The 24,153-nt window shown below is 38.0% G+C and overlaps 1 protein-coding gene across 1 annotated transcript in view; it reads right to left on the reverse strand.

Moving 5' to 3' along the window:
• satb2 (SATB homeobox 2) overlaps positions 1-22,456 on the reverse strand; it is a 56,411-nt gene extending 33,955 nt beyond the window's left edge. The window contains exons 1-2 of the mRNA XM_042494059.1: positions 22,124-22,456; positions 7,246-7,461 (exon numbers count right to left, since the gene is read on the reverse strand). Of these exons, the coding sequence (XP_042349993.1) occupies positions 7,246-7,417 (172 nt within the window). The 5' untranslated portion in view covers positions 7,418-7,461; positions 22,124-22,456. The remainder of the gene's footprint in view (positions 1-7,245; positions 7,462-22,123) is intronic.
• Positions 22,457-24,153: the final 1,697 nt, after the last annotated feature.

The raw sequence follows: 24,153 nt of genomic DNA on the forward strand, positions 1-24,153 counted from the left end.
GTGACGGTCAGGGTTCATACACATTTTTACAAATTAATTTCCAGGATTTTCTGTGATTTTGAGGCAAACTTTAAAGACCACACATTATCTGATACAACCATCGATGCTCCTAATCAGTTCTTTTTCATTATTATATAAAAGCTTTTTTCAAAAATATATATTATTTAAAATGATGAATTCAGAACAGGATTAGAACTAAATATTTAAACATAACTAAGGGACTGTTCATTATTTACGAGAGGGAAGAGGGTGGTGCAAAAAGGGGGAGTCATGTCAATTAACTTTTTAAGCACTGGGGAGGGCATGAAACTTGAAATAGCTGTATTTTGTATTTATTTTACTATTTATTTATGGCATGTTTTCTTTCTTTTTAAAATTAAAAAAAATATATCAATTTTTGTTGATTTTTTATGAAAAAAAAGATATTTTTTTTTTTTTTTTTTTGCAAATAATTAAATTAAAAAAATGACGATTATTTTTATTTTATTTTATTTTATTTTTTTGCAAATTCTAAAGACACGATAATTTTTGCTTTTACAATTTCTTCTGGGTTTGTTTGTTTTTTGTTTGTTTTTAAACCACCAAAAATGACACCATTTATGACAGCCAGAAACTGTAAAAACAGGAAATATTGTTGGAGTTTCACATTTCTGATGGTTCTTGAACACAGTCTATGAAAGTCAATTCCATTAATTTTCCAAAAATCGCAGGGTGTTTTTAGTTTTCCAAAATGTCTCTAGGCCTGGAAATTGCTGTTTGCAAATTCCATGACTTTTCCATTTTTTTTTTCATGTCTGCAAAAACCCTTGAACAGTGCTGTTCTCTCTCTGCCGAACATTTCCAGGCGTTTAATCTAACGGCCTATTAGATAGACAGTCATAATAATGGCTCCACTAACAGATATGCAAAAATTATACAAATACACCGAACACCTGCGAACAACAGCTGTCATTAGAGTATTAATAACAGACTAAACTTTAACATCCAACAAACCTGAAAACGGGGAGATTCAAAGCAAAAATGATGCCAAATACTAATGTTAATGCAGTTATTAAAAATATGAATATAGAGCTATATGAGTTAACATAATACTGAGTCTTCCTCAAAGATGCAAATTAAGGCCAGGTGAAAACCAAACCAGATACTCCCTGGAAGACTTGAACAGTTTGCATGAAGCAGACACACACGCGCACGCACACACACACACACACACACACACACACACACAGACCTTGACATACTTTCAGTTTTTGCGTCGTTTTTTAAACCTCCTCACAGCAACACATGTGGAAATCAAAGCTTCTTAAAAATTATTAACGGAAACAAATTCAAGTAAAGCCAGAGGATCTTTGAAATGTGTCTCAGTTCGATTCTTTTGCAGGCCGCGAGTTTGCATGTCGACCTCCCAAATAAAGGACAAATTAAGGTTGCTGTTGTTTCCTTTATAACAGCCCAAATGAGTGATGAGATCATCTCAATTTGTTTGCCGTCTTTACAGAAATGACTCACCACTGTGGTGACGGTTTGGTTTGTTTTAAGCAAACAAAACTGAATGTAAAGCTAGAAAAACTGAAAAGTCAAACTCAACAAACTCACTCCAAGAGCTTCTCTTTCCCTTCAGGTCCAGACAAACAAACCGACATCAGAAAACTAGCGGCTGCAGCGCCGCCTCACGTCGCCTCTGTTTCCACCAAAAAGTTGCACTTGAAGTTAAGTTAGTTAAAAAGTCTTTATCCCAGCAGACTGCGGTCGCTGACGCAACATGCCGACAGTCGATGTTGCACTGAAGGTGAACATCTGTTGTTCTAGATTGTTTTTTAGGTTTTCAGATGACCTTTCTTTTCAGAAAAGCAACGATAAAAACATGGCAACAATAAAATAAAATGCAAATAACATAGCAACAACATATTAAATTAAAAAATCAAATTAAATACATTTAAAAAATTATTAAATTAAAAAAAAAAAGAATGAATTAATAAAATTCAAAAATTTTAATTTCGTTAAAAAAAACGAACAAAAAAAAGCAGCATACTAAAGCCACAAATGGATGATAAAACCTAGCAAAAGATACATATTAAATATTCATAAATGCAATAAATTCCTGTGAAAGAAAGTAGTTGCTGAGTGTTGCTTATCGCGGAGGGGCTTGTAACTGCTGTGGTTGACATAAAAATGTGAATGTCCTTATCTAGAGACAGTGTCTGGTTTGTCCATTCTGGGCTACTGTAGAAACACAGCAACATTTTCGCCTCGGTGGCAGAGAAGACGCTCCCTGTGTAGATTTAAACGGCTCAACTATTTAAATTTTCAGATGACACAAAAGAAGAAGGTCCGCACACTTAAGCTCCCTTTACAGCTTTTATTATTGAGAAACTCACAATCGGAGCATATCAACATCGGCGTATATTTTTTCCGATATGCGCCAATAAGAAAACTTTTTTTACAGACCATATGATGCAGAAAACGATGCTCGGGTGGCTGATACTGAACAGCACTGATGTTTATTTAATTATTTATTTTATTGAATTTATTCTTTAATTAAATGGTCAGCAAAAACCAAACCGTACTGATGTGAATTTTATTTTTATATTCTTTATTTGAAAGGTCAGTGAAGACTGAAGCTGAAGCACACACAGCACTGATTTTTATTTATTTTTATTTACTCTTTATTTTCGTTTGTGTGTAATGTTAAATAAGTAAATTGTTAAATAAAAGTTGTTTGTTTAAGAAAACAGACTTCTGAGTACTTTTGCAGAATCATGTCAGTGTAAAATCACAATCCACATAGAAATTACCTGTTTTCATTCCAGCTCAAAAATTCACTATATCGGTCTCCATATCGGTAATCTGTGAATTTTTCCACTATAAAATCGGTCTCAAAAATCCAATATTGGTCGGGCTCTATACATCACATTATAATAGGCCTTCGAAAAAGTACTGAAAACGAAGACAAAGACATTGTAAAGGAAAAAAGAGACATAATAAAATAAATTAATTTTAAAAAACCCTTACAAACAGTTAAAATATCAGTAAAAGTCTGATGTTTTTATGAATGTGTGCATTTTGAACTTCTTGCAGGTGACACAAAAGAAAACACTTGTATCATATTACACTTATGTTCTTTTTTATTTTCCTTTTACATTTAATGTTTAATTTGCTGTACATTGAGAGCAAAGCTAACTGAAGTCAAATTCCTTCTTTGTGTTCGCCGATAAAGCTGATTCTGATTCTGATTTCTGCCAATATTTCCTCCCCAATAAATCGTGACGAGCACTTGTTCGTGCTCAGTCTTTTCAGTTATCTGGTGTCAGATTCCCGGCATCCGAGCGTGTCCTCTTGGCTCCGCGCACTAATATCAATCCTTCCTCTCCAATCTGACCCCTTTTTCCTAAAAGGCTTTTGGTTTTGGGCCACCTGTCAACTGGCAATTAATTAAAGCTCTCTGAAGAAATGATGGAGAGAGCGCATTAGGCAGCGTCCCAGCACTAATAATACGGGGCACGGCAAGTGTGTTTCACCGCATGGATACCACACAATACCAAACACACACACACACACACTCCTGCATGAGGTGCATTCAGCATTAACCCCCTCCTCCTCCTCCTTCTCCACCTCACACAGATCCATCCCACCCGTTGTTTTAATCAGTCAATTCCTATATTTCTATTTCCTCCTCATTAATCACTCGGCTCCCAGTCCTCCAGGCTCTCATGGAGTGAATTACACACTGGAGCTCTGTGCCAATTCAAGTAAGTGAATTTCCCCCAACAGGGAAATATAACTGTCAACACGGAGCAGCTCCCTCCGACCGGCTCCTCTCCCTCTCTCCCTCTCTCCCTCTGTATCTCGCTCTCCTCCTCGGTCTGTCTCCTCCTCGGTCTGTCTCCTCCTCGGTCTGTCTTCTCTTATATCCAGTGTCCTGTGATTCGCCGCGGACTCTGTGATCTGGTTTGGATGATGTGACGTCGCCTCAAACCTCTAATCCCTCTAATATGTACGGGGATGAGTGAACGGCCATATTAAAATAAGAAATGTGTGTGTGTGGAGTGTAAGTGGGTGTGTGTTTTGGCAGCGTTTGTTGGGTGTCACAGTTTGAATGTGGACATATGGTGTGTGTGTGTAAATCTGTGTGTGTGTGTGTGGCCCCCTCCTCGTGGCAGCGGTGTGGTTTGGAGGAGACACGTCGAGTTTCCTGTCTTCAAAGACAACCCGTCATTATTACAGACCAACCATCCGCTGAGCGCAGGAAACCCCTTCCTCCTTCCTCTCTGCGTCCCTCCCCTCGACGCCTCGCCACTTTTTCTCACACCGTCTTTACATTTAAACTTTCAGCCGTTCTCTCACTTCAACACGTCGCCTCTTCTCCTCTCTGCGGTCGACGCCGAGCTCCACGTTGATTTGTTAACCTCTTTAACGCTTTCCAAAACCACAGACGGGTCCATCTTTACAGAAACTCACACTGTGCAGCCGAAACGTTCAAACCCACAAAAACGTAACTCTGATTCGAGCAAAACGGCCCAAAGTTCTGCAGAAATATTCAAGGATCAATTTACAAGGTTTCCAGGTGTAAGACACTGAAATTTAGGTCGTCTTCTTATATTATTTTTATTATCTTTTATTGCTTTTATTCTCTAATTTTCTAAAAAATTAATTAATTCTGGACTTTAACTGCCGTTTTAGATTTGCTTTATCACTTTTATTTGCTTTAATCGTGTTGACCTTCTGTTAACACGTTTTGTTTTTGCCTCTTGATTTGACTGTTAGTTGATGTCTATGCTTTTCATGCCTTTGCTTTGTCTGTCAAAGCACTTTGTAAACTATTGTTTTTAAAGGTGCTACATAAATAAAGTTATATTATTATCATTATCATTATTATTATTGGGTTATTTTGGACAAATCATCTTTCATTAAAGCTCTACAGGTTTGTATAAAGGGAAGTAGGATGTAAGTGGTCCAGTGCCAGTGATGTTATGTAACAAGTAACATTACTTTGTTGAAGTTCTTAAGTATTTTTGGGGGGAATATCTGTACTTAACTTGATTTTTGTCAAATTTTGTCAACTTTCACTTTTACTCCACTGTGATTTCCCCAGTTCTGGTGTTTTCCTCTCATGTGGCACAGATTGGATAATTTTAATGAAATTTTAAGCAGGAAAAACAAAACACATGAAGTTAGACATTCTCAGTTTGACTTCAGGCCTCATTCATACGTAGAAATAAATCATATATATTCGGATATCTGCAAAATGAGTCTGTAGTCTCAGCAGACGGGTAAGAGCACTGTGAGTCGTATTTAACTGAAAATGCGACGATGGCGCATTTACAAAGAATCGAACAGCAGCGGCATTGTCCCGCTCCAGTGCGTGATTTCTGACAGCATGCCGGCATAGTGGAAGCAAAAGAGGCGTGACATTTAACACGACAATCAAGGTGTTTACATGATGTTAGAAAACGTCTCATTCCTGTGTTAGTCTGACTAAAACTGGACTTTTAAAATACACATAAACATGTTAGTCAGAACTGAGCTGAATTTCTCGAAGTTGGACACACTCAGATAATGACGCTGGGGGTCGATATACGCCTCAGCTGGACCTGAACTGGCTTCGGCGTTCTGAATATGCTCCAAAGTCCCCACGCCGGGCTTTGACCGGGAAATCGAAAAACATAAATTGGCAGAAAAAAAGAAGAAGAAAAAGGAAACAAAACAAGACAAAGGAACCAAAATAAGTAGGAAATGTTAAGCGCTGAAAATTTATCCATGTTGTCGCCATTTGCTAACATGTCTATGTGACGTAATACGTCAACCAGAGGAAGGTCCAATAGCAACTCGCTGAAAGTCGGCATATCGCCACAAAAAAAGATTCATCATATATTCGTGATACTGCCAAACAAACGTAGAGATGATTTCTCTCTGAATTTATGAAACGTGAGAGAAAAATGTAAAGAGATCAGCTGAGATATTTCTGCAAACATATGGCAACAGAAACCCCAATGGATGTACACACACACACACACACACACACACACACACACACACACACACGCACATAAACAAAAAGCAACTTTCACAATGAATGCAGGATCGATAAACCAGAGTGAGTTGTATAAATCTTGTTTATATGGAGCAATCTCCTTTATTTGGTAAGCCTGTGTTATACAGTTCCCTCCAGACTTATAGATTAACAGCAGAAACAGCTCGGGTTCTCCCGGCAGCGCTGCCACACGACAGCACGGCGCTCCGAGCCAAACTCCGCTCGTGGTCGGGATGTGGCTCGCTGCAGAGCCACGAGCTGTCTGCAAAAACCTCTGACACCTGAAACGCCAACAGCTGCTGTGAGATGTCGTCATCCAGCTCACTCTATTTCAGCAGGAGTCTGATCATGTGTGCGATTTGGATCATTATTATTTACTTATTTCTAAGATTTCTGTTTTAGTTACTAACCACATTTTAAGAGAAGTGTTGATTAACCATTTGTAACCAGAGAAAATTGGTTTGATTTCTTTAAAAAAAAACATGAGGAAGGCAATGAGCAAGTTTACAAGACATGGCCCAAAAATGAGCAAAAACATTGTGAAAAATTTACAAAAAAATTACCAGAAAATAAGATGAAAAACGGTTAAAATATAAAATATTTTCATTTAAAAAAAATTAAAAGTGCAAAAATGTATAAATATAGTAAACTTTAAACTAATATTTAAAATTAAATTTTGGGGTAATGTTCTTTTCACCTTTTACCATTTTTGCAATATGTAGGACATTTCTTATCAAGTAGGTTATTGTCTTTTTTTCCCATGTTTTAGAAAAAAATTCTTGGGTTTTAAAGGGTTTTATAGCTTTTGGGAGGTGTCTGATGGCAGCACAACAAAACTGATGTCGATTTAGGTTTTAAAGGGTTAACTTGAAAGTTCTCATTTAAAATTACCTTACATTTTGACAAAGTTTACAGAAAATCTGTGAAAGAAAATGCAAATTCCTATTTTTATTGTCCACCATTGTCCTGTGAATATGAAGGATTGTTGGTGGAGCTCATTTTTAGTCTGGAGCCGTTAAACCAAAGTTACGTTACACTGAACACCTCTAATAAAATTGTGACCGCCTGCAAATATTTCAGCATCACAACTGATGAACGAATTTCTTTCAGATTTCATATTGACCATCGTTAAAAAGGGACTCAATGCGAAAGTCAAAGTCTGTATACGGTTTTCATGCAGGCTCAGTCGACAGCTAGCAGCTGACGGTGCTTACCTCCCAGGGGTCTCTGTGGGGCTCCGTTGTGGCGTATCCGCGGTCCAGTGGGGCTCCCGTTGAGCTCCAGACGACCCTTCTTCCCCGGCGGCGGGAGGCCACTGAGGTCCGGGCTGCCTCCCCTCCGCTCAGGACTGTCCTGGGTGATGGGACTCTCCCCTCCTCGCTCCATCCTCCTCCAGATCCCCAGAGGAGCTCCAGCCAGAGAGAACGAGTCTGGAAAAAAAGGGAAGGGAAACTGATTTTTTGAGGGGTAGAAACTGGCGAATAGCGTTCAGTTATTAAGTTGGGTGATATTCTTTGGACCAAAACCAACATCGGCCTGCATTCACCAACATGTTCCTTTGTTTTTTCTTAAATTTGAGGGAAAGAGCAGAATTGCTGGAGGGCGTGTGGATCGGTTTGGCAGATCAGACCTTCTGGTGGATTCTGGACGTGAAAATTGTTTTGTCCTTCACCTTTTTGTACCCTGGAATTGTTCCGAAAGAGCTCAGTAAGAAGGACGCGTACCTTCTTAAGATCTTTATGGCGGCTATCAACAAAAAAAAAACAATTACAAAACGCTGGCTGCAGAGCACCTCCCCAAACTACTGTCCTTCTTATCAACATAGTTAATTTCATTCATTAGATGGAAAAAATGACTTTTTCTCTTAGACTACAAAAAGAGAAGGGAGATAAATATTAGGAGAAATGAGACTGTTACACCTGATCACCTGATGTTGTAGCTTTTATCTGTCTTTTGTGGTTGTTTATTAGGGATTAAAAATTAAATATTCTGCCTTTATTCCTGAGCTAGAGCGAGAAAATTTGCAACAAAATAAATGTTCCCTTCCTCAAGCCTAACTCAAGTTTTTCCTGAACATCCAACCAAAAACGTCGGCATAAACAACGACATTTTAGTAAAAAGTACATTTCTAAAGTCATCATAAGCAGGGCAAAAAAAAAAAAAAGCCCAGAAAGAGTATAATCAAACCTCCCTTATTATATGCCTGTTTGGAAAAAATAATAAAAAATAAAAGTATATATAAAAAACAGGAGCAGAATTGTTCACACCTGTATTCTTATCAGTATTGTATATAAAATAACACAAAAATGCCTTGTTGTTTAGTGAATACTGTATCTGAAGAAGGCAAACAGCTGATGAAGCAGAAAATGGATCAATGTCAAACGTGTAGGGGGACGTGTGCTTAAATTCTCGCCAAAAAACAAATCCCACATAAGAACAGTTGGAGGCTCGAACCATCAGTCAGAAACCCTCAGTCGACTGAGAATTTTTAAAAAATTTTTATGCAGTGTACTTCTGGGAACCACAAATGAAGGTCAGACTTTGCCGGCAGTCGGCACAATAACTTTTTTTTTTTCTGAGTTTATAGTTGCTGCTCAAGGCTGCAAACATCCTTTAATTTTATAGTTGGAGTTTTCTAATGTAAGAAAAACTTTACAAACGAGCGGGAGCTCAGCGCTGAGCACCGAGTGTTGATCCTCTACTGACTCATCATGAGGCGAGTTTCCATAACCCTCAAACTGAAACTGCGAATACAAAATAAACCTAATGGAAACATGTCAGTTTTGAGAAAACTCCTGTTTATTGCAAAAAAAATTACGCTCCCCGACTTACCCACACTATGTTTAAGTGAAGCTAAAATATTTCGGATAAAGCCGCTGCAATCTTGCGCTGGTGACATCTATCGGAGCCAGAGTCTGTGCAAAGATATCCACGGTGGGAGAGTTCCCGCCAAAACACCCATCCGACCAATCGCGAGCAGCTCCATTGGATGCAAGCAACTTGTTTGTTGGTTTGCCGAACTGTGACTGTTATTTTTTTCTCATCTGTTCTTTTTTCTGAGAAAATAACAATGTATTAGTCAACTTTGAATAAACATTTTGTTCAAAAAAATCCAAACTATCCCTTTAAGTGGCAAAAAAATGGCAAGTTTGTTTGACTTAATTAAAGAATTGAAGCGGAGACAAACAGAAAGAGAAGAAGACGACAGACAGAGTCCCTCCTCAGTGTTTGTTGGGACTGTAAACGCAGCGCCGGCTCACTCGTGTGTTTGCGTTTAATATGTATGAGTACATATACATCACGTACACACACACATTCATGAGAGCCTCGTGGGCCGGCGTCCCCTGATAAGGGAGCGACGGCCAAACGTCTAATACGGGGTAATGCCATTAGAAACGCTGCCAGGCCAGACGGGGGACACGCGCCAACGTGTGAGGGAGCAGCCAGCTCGCTCACGCCAAATGGACCCGCTTTTATTTACATACGAGCCCCTGGACAATATCTGCCAGCATGTGTGACCCTCCAAGAGGAGAGGAGATGAGAAAGTGTCCGTGGAAAAAAAACGGCGAAGAGAGGGAGAGAAGTATGGAAATGAAGTTAGCGAGGCAGATTTGGGAGTGGAAAAACACAGAGGGTCTCTGTTCTGAGTGACATTGGCCAGCAATCCTGCAGAACAAATGAGGGAGAATCCATGGTTATTGTTTGAGTGTGGCATTTTCCACAGCGCTTGATTAGAAAATGCACCCCCTCCTCCCTCGCTTTTTAATATTTCTGCAGCTTTTTTTTTTTTTTTTTACTGCTGCAGCTGTCGTAACTCTGAACAAAAGATTTTGTGTGGTGGTGTCTCTCCGCCTCGCTCCTCTCTACCTTCACAACAGCTGAAAAAAAACATCCACCACAAACAGAAAAAAACTCTCAATCTGACAAGTATTAAGAGCCCGGGCGAAATTTCAAAATGTATAATAAATTAAAAACATTAGCTTTGGCGTGATTAAAAAGTGTGGGAGGCAAAGAGGCCCCTAAAAAATGCCAGTGGCAGAGTTTAATAAGATTTTTTTAAAAAAGAAAACGAGTTGAGAGAGTTACGCTGAGTGCAAAGCGAAGGGTTTGAATGTGAGCACAGTGGCTGTGATTCACAGTGTGAGGGCTCCCTGAGAAAAAAGAGGGGCTTTGCAAATAAATCTAACCGCTGACAATGTTGTAGCTCCAATAAAGACGGAGAAGACACGGAGGAATTCACTGCTGTCAGCTGCAGTTTACGTCCACAGCTGCTCCTCAGTGAGAAGATAAGTGCGACTCTACCTGCAGGAGGAAGCGACAGACTGGAGCTCATCTTCTTATTTAACCCTCAGAGACTCATTTTGTCTGTGTTCATGCATATGGAAAACATTTTGGTAAGACTGTATTTTTGTTTAATGTTGGAATTTGCAGCTCAGCTCCTAAAATACATCTAAGATACATAAAATTGTTGCATTTATACTGTTAAGGTCAAAAAATGCTCCATTGAAACCCATTCAAACTGACATTTTTGATCCCACAGCCATCAAAGCAGAAAAACATGACTTGTATTATTTCTGGGTGTCATTCTGGGCTTTTAACTTGGAATTTGTTATTTTGACTATTTTCCACCTGATGAGGTCATTTTGACCATATTTGGCATATGGAGAAAATACATGTTATTTCCACTAGGTGACCTGTCACAGTCAATGCAGCTGCTGATCACTGACATATCCCAGACTGTGATGATAGTAATTTAGCATGCAGTATACTGAAAATCATTCCTCTTAATTGTAAAAAAAATACTGAATTAAAAAAAAATATGATTAGGACTGACGCTGGTTTAAAAAATAAACTCAAAGAAAGTAGAAAATCATATTAGCGTATAATATTTTGCGTGCAGGGTGATATTTGACACTGCACAAAATATTTATAAAAATTAATGTTGCTGCTAATAATTGACATATCAAAGGCTGTGATCATTAAAAAAAACTATATTGCATGTTGAAAATATTTCTTTTTTTTATATTAAAACATACTGACGTCATAACAAAAACCTGGCATTTAAAGGGTTAAAATTGTTAAAATTAATACCTATTTGATATTTATGGCTAGGACTAATGCAGGTTAAAGATTTAAGCAGAAAATAATATGAATGTGTAATATTTTCTAAAGCTTGATTTTGAGCGATACGAGTGTGTGTAATATTAAAGCGGACCCTAAAGGGTTAAAATAATCCTCCAGAGAATCTGTTTATCACAGACAGGTCTGAACCCGCTGCAGCTCCTCCGCTGCTGACGATCCCTATCACGACCTGTCCTCGCCGACATCTCACCATCTAAACTCCGACAGTTTCCCAACATCACCTAATCTCCGAAAACATCCTGCTTCTATTACATTTCATTTGACCCCGGAGATAAAAAACACCGTGTTCCCCTCGCTCAGATAACACGTCTCTCCTCAACAACAGCGAGTATCACCGAGTCGAATCATCGCCGGGTCGCCTGTGGTCACATGTTGTTAAGTGTCTGAAACCTGGATGAACAACAGTTTTTGTTGGGCTGCATTCAGACCCCTTTAACAATTTAAACGTGTAAAAAGTGAGCAAATCTGTTCTGAAAACTTAAAAAAAAAAAGTCAATGAGCAAGAAATTAAAGCAAAAAAAGAGAAATTTAATAGAATTTTTTTAAATAGGGGAAAATGCCCAAAGGACTATAGTTTTTTTTATTATTATAATTATGTATTTTAAATGATGTTACAGAATACTTATATGTTTTTAAAATTGTTTTTTGGGTCATTTTCTTTTTCTCTTTTTAATTTTTTTCATTAGCTCATTTCATGTTATTTTCTTGTATCTTTTTACTATTTTTTGTCTTTTTTTTTTTGTTAAGTTGCTCATTGCTATAACTTCTCCTGTTGGCACCCAGAAGAAGATGCTGCTATAAACAAATAAAAAATGCCCTACAGTTACATCAAAGCGTGCACCAAAAGGTTAAAAAATCTGCAAACTTTTATCTGTTTTTATTTTTAAATTTTTAAAAATATATTCCATCATAACCCATCTAATGAATCTGCTGTGTTTATTTTTTGTACTTTGTTGCTTTGATGACACCTTTCAAAAAAACCAAATCTACCAACACAGAAGCTGAACTATGCACAGCTGTGGACTAACAGCAGCAGCAAAACGTATTTTAGCTCCCGAAAAAGATCACTTTGAGTGAACACTATATTTGCAATATTTTCACCACTTTAGCTTAAACGTGACCTAATTTCTTAGAGTCAATTTAACTGTTTTACATGAATAATCATTTGTCATTTTTTGATCAAACACTTGTTAGTTCAAACTTCTTAAATATTAAGATTTTCTGCGTCTGTGAAACTAAATTCACAGCTTTTGGTACAAAAACATCAAACGATTAATCAAGAAAATAACTGAAAGCAAAAATGGATATAATCATTAGCTGCAGCTCTTCTAATATTGTTATTTTCAATCAGTCGCTGGTACATTTCCTGCAGAACGAGTGCTCGTGTACTAATTCGCCGCTCCCATCACTGACACACGGTCCCTAACTGTGTCATTCAGTTTACGGTCAAAGAGCTTCTGTTAGTTTAAAGGTCGCTGAACTCAAATCAAACCTGTAACTGGTGTCGTATTTCAGCACTTAAGTGTTGTGTCATATATAGTTATGAATAACGGAAGTATGCAGTTATTAATCAGAGAACCAAAATGCAGATTTGCACAGAAATATGTGGGAGTGACTAAAACCTGAACACCTCTCACATCTCTGCTTTTTACTTCATCTCATCGTTTCGTTCTCTTTGTTTTCACTGTAAACAATTAAAACCCGGAAAACTCAACAAGCTTGGCTCAGTTTCTGAGGTGTGTTTTGGACATTTCTAGGATTTTAGGATGTTTTTAAGATTTAGGACATTTCTAGGATTTTAAGGATATTACTTGAATTTTAGAACATTTCTTAGATTTTAGGAAATCTCAAGGATTTTGAAACATTTCTAAGATTTTAGGACGTTTCTAGCATTTTAGGCAATTTCTTGGATTTTAGTACATTTCTATGATTTTGGGACATTTCTATGATTCTAGGATGTCTCTAGGCTTTTCAGATTTCTTGGATTTTCAGTCGTTTCTTGGATTTTAAAACATTTCTAGAAATTTAAGACATTTCTCGGATTTTAGGACATCTCAAGGATTTTAGGACATTTCTGGGATTTTTGGATGTTCCAGGAATTTTAGGAATTTTTTTCAGATTTTAAGATGTTTCTAAGATTTTAGGACATTTTTTGGATTTCAGGACTTTTCTAAGATTTTTAGACATTTCTAGGACTGTGGGACATTTCTAAGATTTTAGGACGTTTCTAGAATTTTAGGTAATTTCTTGGATTTTAGTACATTTCTTGGATTTTCAGTCGTTTCTTGGTTTTTAAAATATTTCTAGAAATTTAAGACATTTCATAGAGGTTTAGCTCGTACCTCCTCCACTGGCACTTTTTTTGATAACAAGCTCTATACTGATGCTGTTTTATGCTCTCTGACACCTTACGTTTACTAAAAGTACAGAACAATTCCCAGTGTGAATCACTTTATTTTTATTGTTAACTAAAAAATGACCGGGGGGCCACATGGCACCCAATCGGGGGCCAAATTTGGCCCGCAGGCCTTAAGTTGAGTATCTCTACATTAAAGCTGAGAGACGTGTATATAGTAATTTGGGTGTGGACGTGCCCACAGTCACAGACCAATAACTGCTAATCTATTTTATGCAATTATTACGGGCGTGTTGAGCAATAACCTTTTGTTCTAAACATCGTCTTTAACGGTGTGACGATGTTCAGCACATTAAATGAGGACTGATATCAAACACTGTGAGTGTTATCGTCTGCATCCTAAATCCATCTGTGCTGCATTGTTCGATAAGGCGTGTGATAGTCGGAGCAGTTAATAAAGGCGCGATAAGACCAATCTGCTATGGAGACGGGGAACAAATGTAATGTCTTTTTGATAAGACGAGGTCGTGACACATTTCCCAATTTACTGCCTCTCTGGTCAACTGTCAAACGTCTCAGAGAAACTGCAATGAGAGAAAAAACGCTGCCGAATCTTCGTCACTCGTTTTCTTTTTAAGAATGATGCAATCCGATCTTTAACCCTTTATAAATTGAATCAACATCAGATTTCTTTTGCTGTGTTTAGACACCTTTCACAAGCTATTTAACCCTTTTGAACCTTAGAAAATTATCTAAATAAAATAGGGAAAAAGTCCTTAAAACTATACTTTAAATTAGCATAATTTATATTTAAAATTATGTTACAGAAAAATATAATAAATATATGAAGTAAATACATATATTTTCAGCCCTTTAAGTCATTTTTCTTGTTTGTTTTTTTTGTTCTTTTTTTGCTGTTTTGTACTTTTTTCATTATTTAGCAACTTTTTCTTCTCTTTTTTTTGCTGTTTTTTTTTTTTTTTTTTTTTTTTTTTACATTTTTCACTTTTTTCTTGTAACTTTTTCACATTTTTTTGCACATTTCTGAGCCATCTCTTGCTAAGCTGATGTTGCCTCCTCTCCATTTTTTTGATAGAAATCAAACCAATTTGCTCACTGGGTAAAGTATTTCTGCTCTGAGACTTTCCGATATAAAGAAATAAAAGCCCTCTCTGCTCTGTTTGTCTCGCATTGTGTTTGATACAGGGAAACCTCGTGTTTTCCACGATAAGCCGCTATCAAATTCCACATTATTACACGTTCTAGACATAACAAATACACACCGAGGGCCAAAGACAAGATTGCACAGCAAAAAATGCAGACACACCCAAAGAAATAGAAGAGTGGGACACGACAACAAACACACCTATAAACAATATGTCCAGCTCAAAGACGTAAACACACACAAACTGAGGCTAACGTGTAATTCAAAGCCAGTCTAAACTCTACAAATCAGACGGCTGACAAACACTGATTGGTAGTCCCGTCCATCTGAGAGACGTACGGTGTAATGACGGGTTCAACGTGGGAGCTGCAGCGACGGCCCATGAAAGCTGCTTTTTTAAAGAAAAATCTTTCTGTCGTTTAATCTTTTTTTAAAGTTTATTTTTACCTCCATCACTCTGTCTCGTGCTTTTATTTCTGCAACACTGAAATTAAAGTTTGGACAAAAAAACGCATTCAGCTGTTTTTTTATGTTCAGCCTCTGATGAAGCAAGACGTGCAAAAATGTAAAGATTTAAAGGGAAACTTCAGCGTTTTTCAGCTCGGGCCCCATGTTTTTGCGTCCAATGGAGACAGATTTATTTAAAAACTGGTCCTGTAATGAGCGAGAGCGCCGCAAAACAAGCAGCAACGAAATCACTCAGGTTCACACCATTGATTTTCGTCCACTAAAGAGCTTATTTCTGCCACTGATTGATTTTCTAAGTGTCTGACAACATTATGTCCCTTCAGAGAGACAAAACATTTACATTTCTATCATTCGCTTAATCCTCTCTGTGACTGTATGTAACAAAGTCTTGCATTCGTGCGATTACATTTTTTCACATCATCTCAAAGTTTCCAAGACCAAAAACAACAAAATCGGTTGTGATTTGGGCTCGTGGCGTGAAAAGCTGCTGTTTTTAACTGAGTTTCCAGCAGAGATCGGGCCCCCAGAATCTGAGATCAGACGCATAAAACACACAAAAACATAACGTGCGCCTTTTCCCAAACATAAACTGGCATCTCTAAAGGAGGAAAGTGTCATCAGAGCAGCGTACACACAGTTTTAACTGAGATAGCTGCGAGATAATAAGAAGAGGATTAAATATAAGTTGAGAAACGGAAAACAATGATTTATGGTTGTTTGCACACTTCACTGATTGTTCTAATTTAATTTTTGCAGCTTGCACTGCGTTCTGTAAAATGTCAATCACAGCCACATGTGTAAAGTCAATCTTAAATTATTTAACGTTGATGAATTAGCTGAAAATGTGAAAGAGTCAGTGAGATTTCAGAACAAAACTTCTCCTCGAGCGAGACCAGCGAAAGGTGAAGAAAAAAACACTTCATTTCTCTGTGGGGATCATTTCCGTAATATTATCAGACACTTGCAATAACCTGCAATAATCTGCAGTAGTCTCCAATCTGTCCAGGGTGTGCCCCGCCTCTTGCCCAATGACAGCTGGGACCCTTAAGAGAACAAACGACTAGAGACAAAGAATGAATGAAAAACTGGCAACAACAGTCTGAGCCTGTCAGCGGCAAAAACAAACACTTGTGGTGGATGTAAACGAACGGCGTGAACGTGCCAAGTTTCGCGGCTGCAGCGCTCTCATAGTCAAAGTCAGAGTAAACTTTATTATCCCACAAGAGGAACGTGAAACTAATATTCCGCTTAATCCGTCAATACTGGACCAACGTCAAAACTCACGATGCATTCGTGTGGTGTTGGAAAAACTGAAAACACACATGAACGCTCCCTCAGGTCGCAACAGCAACTCAAAAAGTCAGAAAATTTTAGTACACGACTTTCAAACTTTGAGGTCATATACACAAAAACATGACAGACGAAAGAAAACGTCTCGTTGACGGTTAATAAACTTTTCATTAGTTCTCATATTGCATATTGTTAATATGGTATTAGGTTGTAACCACACTGACGCAGATAAGAAGTCAGTTACAGCAATATTTTAGCAGGTTTAGAGGTTCTTGTGCAGCAAAAAGTCTGGAACAAAATCACAATTACATATTATCAAAAACTGAGGAAAAATGTCCAGAAACTATTTTTATAATAATAAATATGTTTAAAATAATGTTACAGACAGAAATACATTTAAATTATTTTTTTTCTTTTTCTTTTCTTTTTTTAGCACTTTCTTAGGGCAATTTTCTTGTTCAATTTTTCTATTATTGTTGCTTATTTTAAAGTAATTTTTTGTAACTTTTACTAATTTCTTGCAAACTTGTTTTGTTTTGGTAATTTCTTTTTAAGATGCTCATCGCCTTCTTCCCATGCGTTTGAAATAACTGAATCCAGTTTGCTCAGGTTTCAAAGGGTTATCATTAAGTAAACTGATGACTAGGTGGCATATTTTATGGATATTTTATATAATATTTGATGCATAACAGTAGAGAGCAACAACAAGTGAATGCAGTAACTGCAGGAAGTTTGTGCATTCTCAGTTTCACTCATGTTATTGTTACATTTCTCTTTTAATGCAAATCTAAATTTTATGCACCCAAAGTCAATTTTTCACTATGCTGTCAAAAAAAGATATTTTAAGCTATTGCATCAAAGATAGAAATTCCAGTATTGTGATGATTGTGGAGAGCAACAAAATCCAACACAACTTCTTTGCATGTTGTTTCTGCATCACGACGAACCAAAAGTCAGAACGACGATTTCCTGACTTGAGAAATGGACCATCTGAGCACGTTAGACACAAAAACACAGAAACAAAGGGTTTGGGTTGAAAATGTTTCTCTTAACGAGAACAACAGGTCGAATAAAAACTGCTCCCTGAGTCGATGCAAGAAAAGAGAAACCAGACACACACACACACACACACACACACACACACACACACACACTTCACTGTCCTCCCATTGAGATAAGTGCACAAGAAACAGAGAGCAGAGACTCAAACACTCTGATTTAAAAGTATAAAACGGGGATAATTGTGGGTGAAAAGTGAACGCAATCATGCGAGCAGCAGGGTAACACGTTCAATCTGTCAACGTATGAAACTAATGGATCTCAAAGTGTCACTGAGAAATACGACTAACCTCTCACACCGCAGAGCTCGAGGGCCACACCGCCTCGGCTCGCTCCGCTATCTCTTTTACTGTTAGTGTCTGCTAATGACGACACCTTTAACATGCAAACCACACACACACACACACACACACACACACACAGAGTGACCTATGAGGGCATTATTAGCACTGATAGCAGGGGAGAACGGCAGAGGCGTCACCTGCTTAGGAAAATCTCCAGATACAGCCGTTCTTCCCGTGCGAGATCCACTTTTATAGCAGCGTTATCAAGCTATTGGTTAATGCTTGGCTCTGCAGCACAGATAAAAAAGAAGGCAGCGAGGAGGAGGAGGATACTAAAAGCCCTGCTGTCAAACTGCATGTATGCACAGGGAGGGACGGATGTGAAAAAAACAAGAGGAAGCAGATGAAAAAAATATCAGAATTTGTTTGTTTTCTAAGTCTGAAAACAAAACCAAAAAAAAAAAAGGTTTTCATGTGGCTGTTTATGAGAAATGATTGAATGTTACATTATTGTGGAATTTATGGCCGTCAGATGTGCTGCTGTGATGTGGGGAGAGCTGGTGTGAGGGGGGGCAGACCTTTTAGAGAAAACACACAACTTATTTGGAGCTGTGGAGAGGGTCCTCGGGCTTTCTCACACTCTCACACACACACACACACACACACACACACACACACACACACACACACACACACACACACCCACACAAACCAAAGCCAGCACGCTACACAGACTCTCTGCTTGAACACTTCCAGGGACCACACACTGACTCACAGCCAGGACGACGAAGAGTGTGAGGAGTGCAAAATAACGCCACACGCCGCAGCCCAGAGAGACGTGATGCAACTTCTCCTGACTCACATCATAAGGTGTTCCTCTTATATTGTCAGATATTTAAACAGGCGGAGCAAGAAAAAACTTTACAGCAACACACACTGATGCCAAACCAGTCCACCGCAGCCTCACCAGAGTGGGAAACACACAGCGTCCACACGCAAGAGTTTTCTCACTTTCTGAATTTAGCATCAAAATGTATGAAATCTGCGGCGGGCCGAGCAGGAGACGTTACACAGATCTGTGAGTGATGCCCACAGCCGGAGAGAGGCGAGCATCATTAGTGCCCGCAGAGTTTCTCCACTATCTAATCTGCAGTTTAATAGCGCGGACACACCCATATTACGTGTGAACAGACAGCCGAGTTCACACAGACAGGCAGGAAGCACGGAGAAACGCGGAAATGGACGATTTAAAGTCACATCATTGGGCTTTTTTTTTACTGCAAATTAATTATCAAACTTTGTTATTCATGACTATAATTATGCTTTTGACTGTTCTTCGCGTCATTTTTATTCTCTCTTAATATGTTTTTTTGTAAGCACCAAACTGTGAAAACCTACTTGGCAATAAACATGATTTTAATTATCAGACCACAAAGACCTTCAAGAAGTTACAATAAATGAGAAATAAATGACTCCAGAATTACAAGAAAATACTGAAAAAGCTAAACATGCAGATTTCAGGGAAGGACGAATATCGAGGGAAAAAATCTACACAAATGTGTGTTTTTCCAAGAAATAAAAACATGGGAGAAACAAAGAAATTAAAGTCATTTTCATCATAAATCGATGCAGAAAAATCCACCAAAATGCAGACAATTTAGTGTCTGAGGCTCATAATTTACTTGGGGAGGACCCCAAACTCCCCCCATGTCATATTTGAGTAGCAGAGGTCTTTAATTTTCGCCTAATTTAAGACGTTTCTACTATGAACTGATGCAGAAAAATCTACCATAATAAAGGAAAATAAGTGTTTGACACTTAAAATTTCCTCGAGGAGGACCTCAAACTCCCCCACTTCACTTTTATTTTGACAAAATTAAAGACATGTTCATCATACAAACATGCCCCCCCCCCCCCCCACCACCACCAGAAAAGCAGAAAATGAAGTGTTTGATGTCAAAATGTCCTCAAACTCCCATATTTCACATTTGCTCCCCTAATAAGAAAATTAGGTATCTTATTTAGAAAAAAATTAAGACATTTCCACCATAAATTGATGCATATCAAAATCACCAAAATGCTCTAAATTTCCTGGGGGAGGACCAAATTGCTGTTTTATATTTGTCCCTCCCCAAATGTTGCAAAGTGAAGCTAAAAAACGCCAAAAAAAGGGGGGGGTGTCTTCCTTATATGCATGAAATTACAGACCATAAATAATTCGCGCATCTATGAGTGAAAACTGTGATGCCTCTGCAGCTCAGAGCCAAAGAAAATATGAGTTTCCCACTATTTTTTGATACTTTACACATTAACACCCCCCCCCCCCCCCCCCCCCCCCTCCTGACAGAGTCTGCGCGGCCCGTCAACTATTTGAACATGTGAGCAAACTTTAACCAGACAGGGAGGCCAGAAAACCTGCAGAAAGTCTCCCATCACCGCAGCTGAGACGAATCCGTTTCTCCTCGCGGTTAGCTAAAAAAAAAAAAGAGGATTTTTTTTCTAATGTTTATTTTTCTGGTTTGATGGACGGCTGCTGGGAAAGAGGAAATGGCACAGTGGCGCACATTTGGCTGATAGCGCGTCACGGCGCTGCCAATTATGTGTTAATCAATTATTAGGCGTAATTTAATTATAAAATACTCTTAAAATGACTGAAAACAATACTCTAAAATATTAATCCACATTGTAGACGTTCTGCATTCACACTTCACCCGCTTAGGTGCAAATTTGGGCATTTGTGTGGCGTTTCACACGCGTTTAATTTGACGAGGAAAAAGTCAGTAAACGTGAACGCTGTTTGGTGGCTTTTTTTTCTTTAAAAGGTCAAAGAAGACGAAAAGAGGGAAAGAAATAAAACTTTTCTGCAACTTTGCATTCAACATTTTACATTTATAATTAATTGTAAAAAGAAACAAAGCGCAGGAGGATGTGGGTTGGATTTGTACGTTTTTGGTGCACGGCAGAGTATTGCTTCTGACATGACGGTCTGCAGGAGGACTGGTTCTCATTTGAACGCATTTGGCTTCAGTTTCTGGTGATTACGCAGAGGCCGAAAACTTCTCCGCAGTCCCCGAGCAGACCCGAGTTTAGTGATCTCTTCAGATTTCGGACTCGTTTCGGCCTCTCTGAGTGTGTGTCTGCTGCGTGGCGGAGTGTTTCCTGTCCCCTGTGCTGCAGAGGTTAAGAGGCCCTTGTAGCAGCCGAAAACACTCGGTGCGTTTTCGACACCTCTGTGTCCCCTCGGTATGATGATTTATTCATCGTCTGTCCCGTTTACCGGTGGATGTGCAGTTTGAGGCGGTGTTAAAATAAACTGAACAAAAACTGGTGTTGTCATTTAAACTATGCACGTGTTAAACAGTAACGTCAGTGACATTTCTCACTGAGGCGGCTCATTAATTATTTTTTAAAAAGTTAAAAAGTCACAAAGTTATGTTGTGACGCGCTATAAGACGTTTTCTGAGATTTACAAACAAACACACACACACGCACACACACATGCACACATGTATAACTTGCAGTTACAAACATTTGCTTTAAATTATTCTGCAATGAATCAAAGCACTTCCTGCGCAGCCTCCGAAATAACTTCTTCATTTTAATTTATTTTAATTTAAAGGAGCCAAAAATAATCATCTTAAATACTAAATTCACAATATTCACATATTGCTTATATTTGATTTTAATGTCGTATCTACATTTTGTGCATATTTTGAAAACTAAACTAATATTTTGTAAAATAGTAAAAGAGATACATTTTACTTTAGTGCCAAGACGCTGAAAATTGATCATGCATGGCTCAAACATGACACAATTTGTAATAATTAAAATAATCAACAAAGAAAAATAAATGCATTATTGTTAGAATGGAAAATTTGCTGAAAATAATCCTAAATTTGAAAATAATAATCTATTATAGTAATAATAAAGTGGATGGACGTTACATATTATTTTTTATAATTACACTAATAATTTGCAACAAAATCAGTAATAATACTAATAATATTAATGATAATAATAATTAGAATGTCACGTAAGTTTTACTGACTAAAGAAACAGTAAAAATAAATGTAAAATTTGGGTTTTAAGTGAGATCAATGCCATTGGATCCGGTGTTTATTTTATTTTTTTGTTATTCAAAATTTATTTTCACGTAATTATAATTTAGAGGCAGTTTAAATCTGGAGTGCAGATGAGTTTTCAGCACTTTGAGACTGTTAGTGTGTGTGTGTGTGTGTGTGTGTGAGAGAGAGAGAGAGAGAGAAAGAGTGTGTGTGTGTGTGTGTGTGTGTGTGTGTGTGTGTGTGTGTGTGTATGTGTGGACTCACTGTTTACGGCGTGTCTGTAGCGCTGCTGGCCGCTGAGGAGGCTCTGTCCATTGATCAGGAGTATTGAATCCAGGGCTGGGCTGTGGTTCGGCTCCTGGATAAGTCGGCGGATCACGCTGCAGAATCTGGACCCGTCGGAGACCGGAGCGGAGGATCCAAAAAGAGGAGAAAAGTTAGCGGCGGTGCGGGAGGCTGCGGGAGCGGGGACGGCGCGTAAAGAAGCGGAGAGAGTGGAGCGGTGGCCGGAGGATGCTCGTCTGTGAAGAAGAGGCGAAGAGACTTTGTGAGCACCGGTGTGTCTGTCCTGGAGAACCGGAGCGCGCACAACTTGATATTCTCAGAAAAACAAACACTTTTACGTCAGCTTATTTTAGCTCAAAACGCGTCTCTGTGGCACAGATCTGCCCTCCTCTGAACTCATGGCTTCATCTTCGGAGAAAGCGCAAACAAAATATAACGCGACGCAGCCAAGGAGAAACAGCGCAAGGACAAACCGGGAGACAAAGCACCGAACACGGACTCAACCGAGGAGCACACCGCGGCGCGCGAGCTGCAGTAAAAGCTGGATTTATCGGCGCAAAAGACCGGCTCCTAATCAGAGTGTCACTTTCAATCGCTCCTGTGCCAACGGGCGCACTGACTGATAGAGGGAGGAGAGAAGGGAGGAGAGACAAAGAGAGAGAGAGAGAGAGAGAGAGAGAGAGAGGAGGGAGGGAGGCGTCAAAAAAGAAATAATGGGACCCATGAAAGCATTTTGTGGGACGGATCTCGCTCATAGGACGTGATATAGAGGAGTCCATCAAGACATTATTTTTTTCATACAGAGGCCTTTAACACTGTAAAATCTGACAAGTCGATTTTACTTAAAATAATCTAAAGAACTCATTATCTTGAAAAATGTAAGTAAATATAACTATTACTCCCAATTTATCTTTATATCTAATTTTTCAAGTTTATTTAGAATTCAGTTTTATGTACTTGATTTTGCAAAGTTGTTGCAACTTAAAAATGGTACGTTTAATTAAATCAATGTTTTGTAGTTTTAGCAACTTCTGCAAACCAAGTTTGATTCAAATCAACTTGTCTTGCCTTGAAAAAGAAAAGTTAATTCAACTATGAATCCTAATTTATGTTAAATTGATATCTAATTGTTAAGTTTACTCAAAATTTGAAACTAAACAATGTTAAGTGAAATGACGTGAAATGTGAAATGTTAAGTGAAATGTTCTTTTATAAGTGTTTGTAACTTCGGTAAACCAAGTTGACTTAACTTAATCATCACAAAGAGGATTTTGCCAGTGATGTAGTTAAGAGATCTCCAAGTTCAGTTTTGCTTAAGAAAACACAAATATAATTGAGTAGTTTGCAACCAGCAGGGTATATAACACAGTAAACTTGATTTACTGAAGTTGCTAAAACTGAAAGATTGATTTTAATAAACTTGTCATTTTTAAGTTGCATCTACTTCTCAAACTCAACTAAATACAACTCAATTTTAGGCAAACTTAACAATTATATAAACACTAACAGTTATATTTACTTACATTTTTGAAGGCAATCTGTGTCCTCGATTTTTTAACAGTAAAATCAACTTGTCAGATATAGTTTGCCTTTGAAACATTTAAGTAAATCTTAATTTATGTTAACTTAATATCTTATTTTAAGTTTACTTAAAATGTAGTCATATGTACTTGATTCTGAGAAGTTGTTGCTACTTAAAACCGACAAGTTCAATCACTCTTTTTAAGTTTTAGCAACTTCAGTCAACCAAGTTTGTATTTTCTTAAAACAGAACTCGCAGAACTCCAAACTTCGTGGTTTGAAAAATCCTCTTTGTGATGATCAGGTTAAGCCAGATTAACTTGGTAGACTGAAGCTGCTAACACAGAAAGAACAAGGGAATAACACTTGTAATTTTCAAGTTGCAACAACTTCACAAAATTAAGTAAAAACAGCTACATTTCGAGAAAACCAAACAATTAGATTTTAAGTTAACACAAATTAAGATAAATAGTTATAATTGCTCTCTT

This window comes from Plectropomus leopardus, chromosome 10 (assembly GCF_008729295.1).
Source record: "Plectropomus leopardus isolate mb chromosome 10, YSFRI_Pleo_2.0, whole genome shotgun sequence".
Classification (NCBI taxonomy): Eukaryota; Metazoa; Chordata; class Actinopteri; order Perciformes; family Serranidae; genus Plectropomus; species Plectropomus leopardus.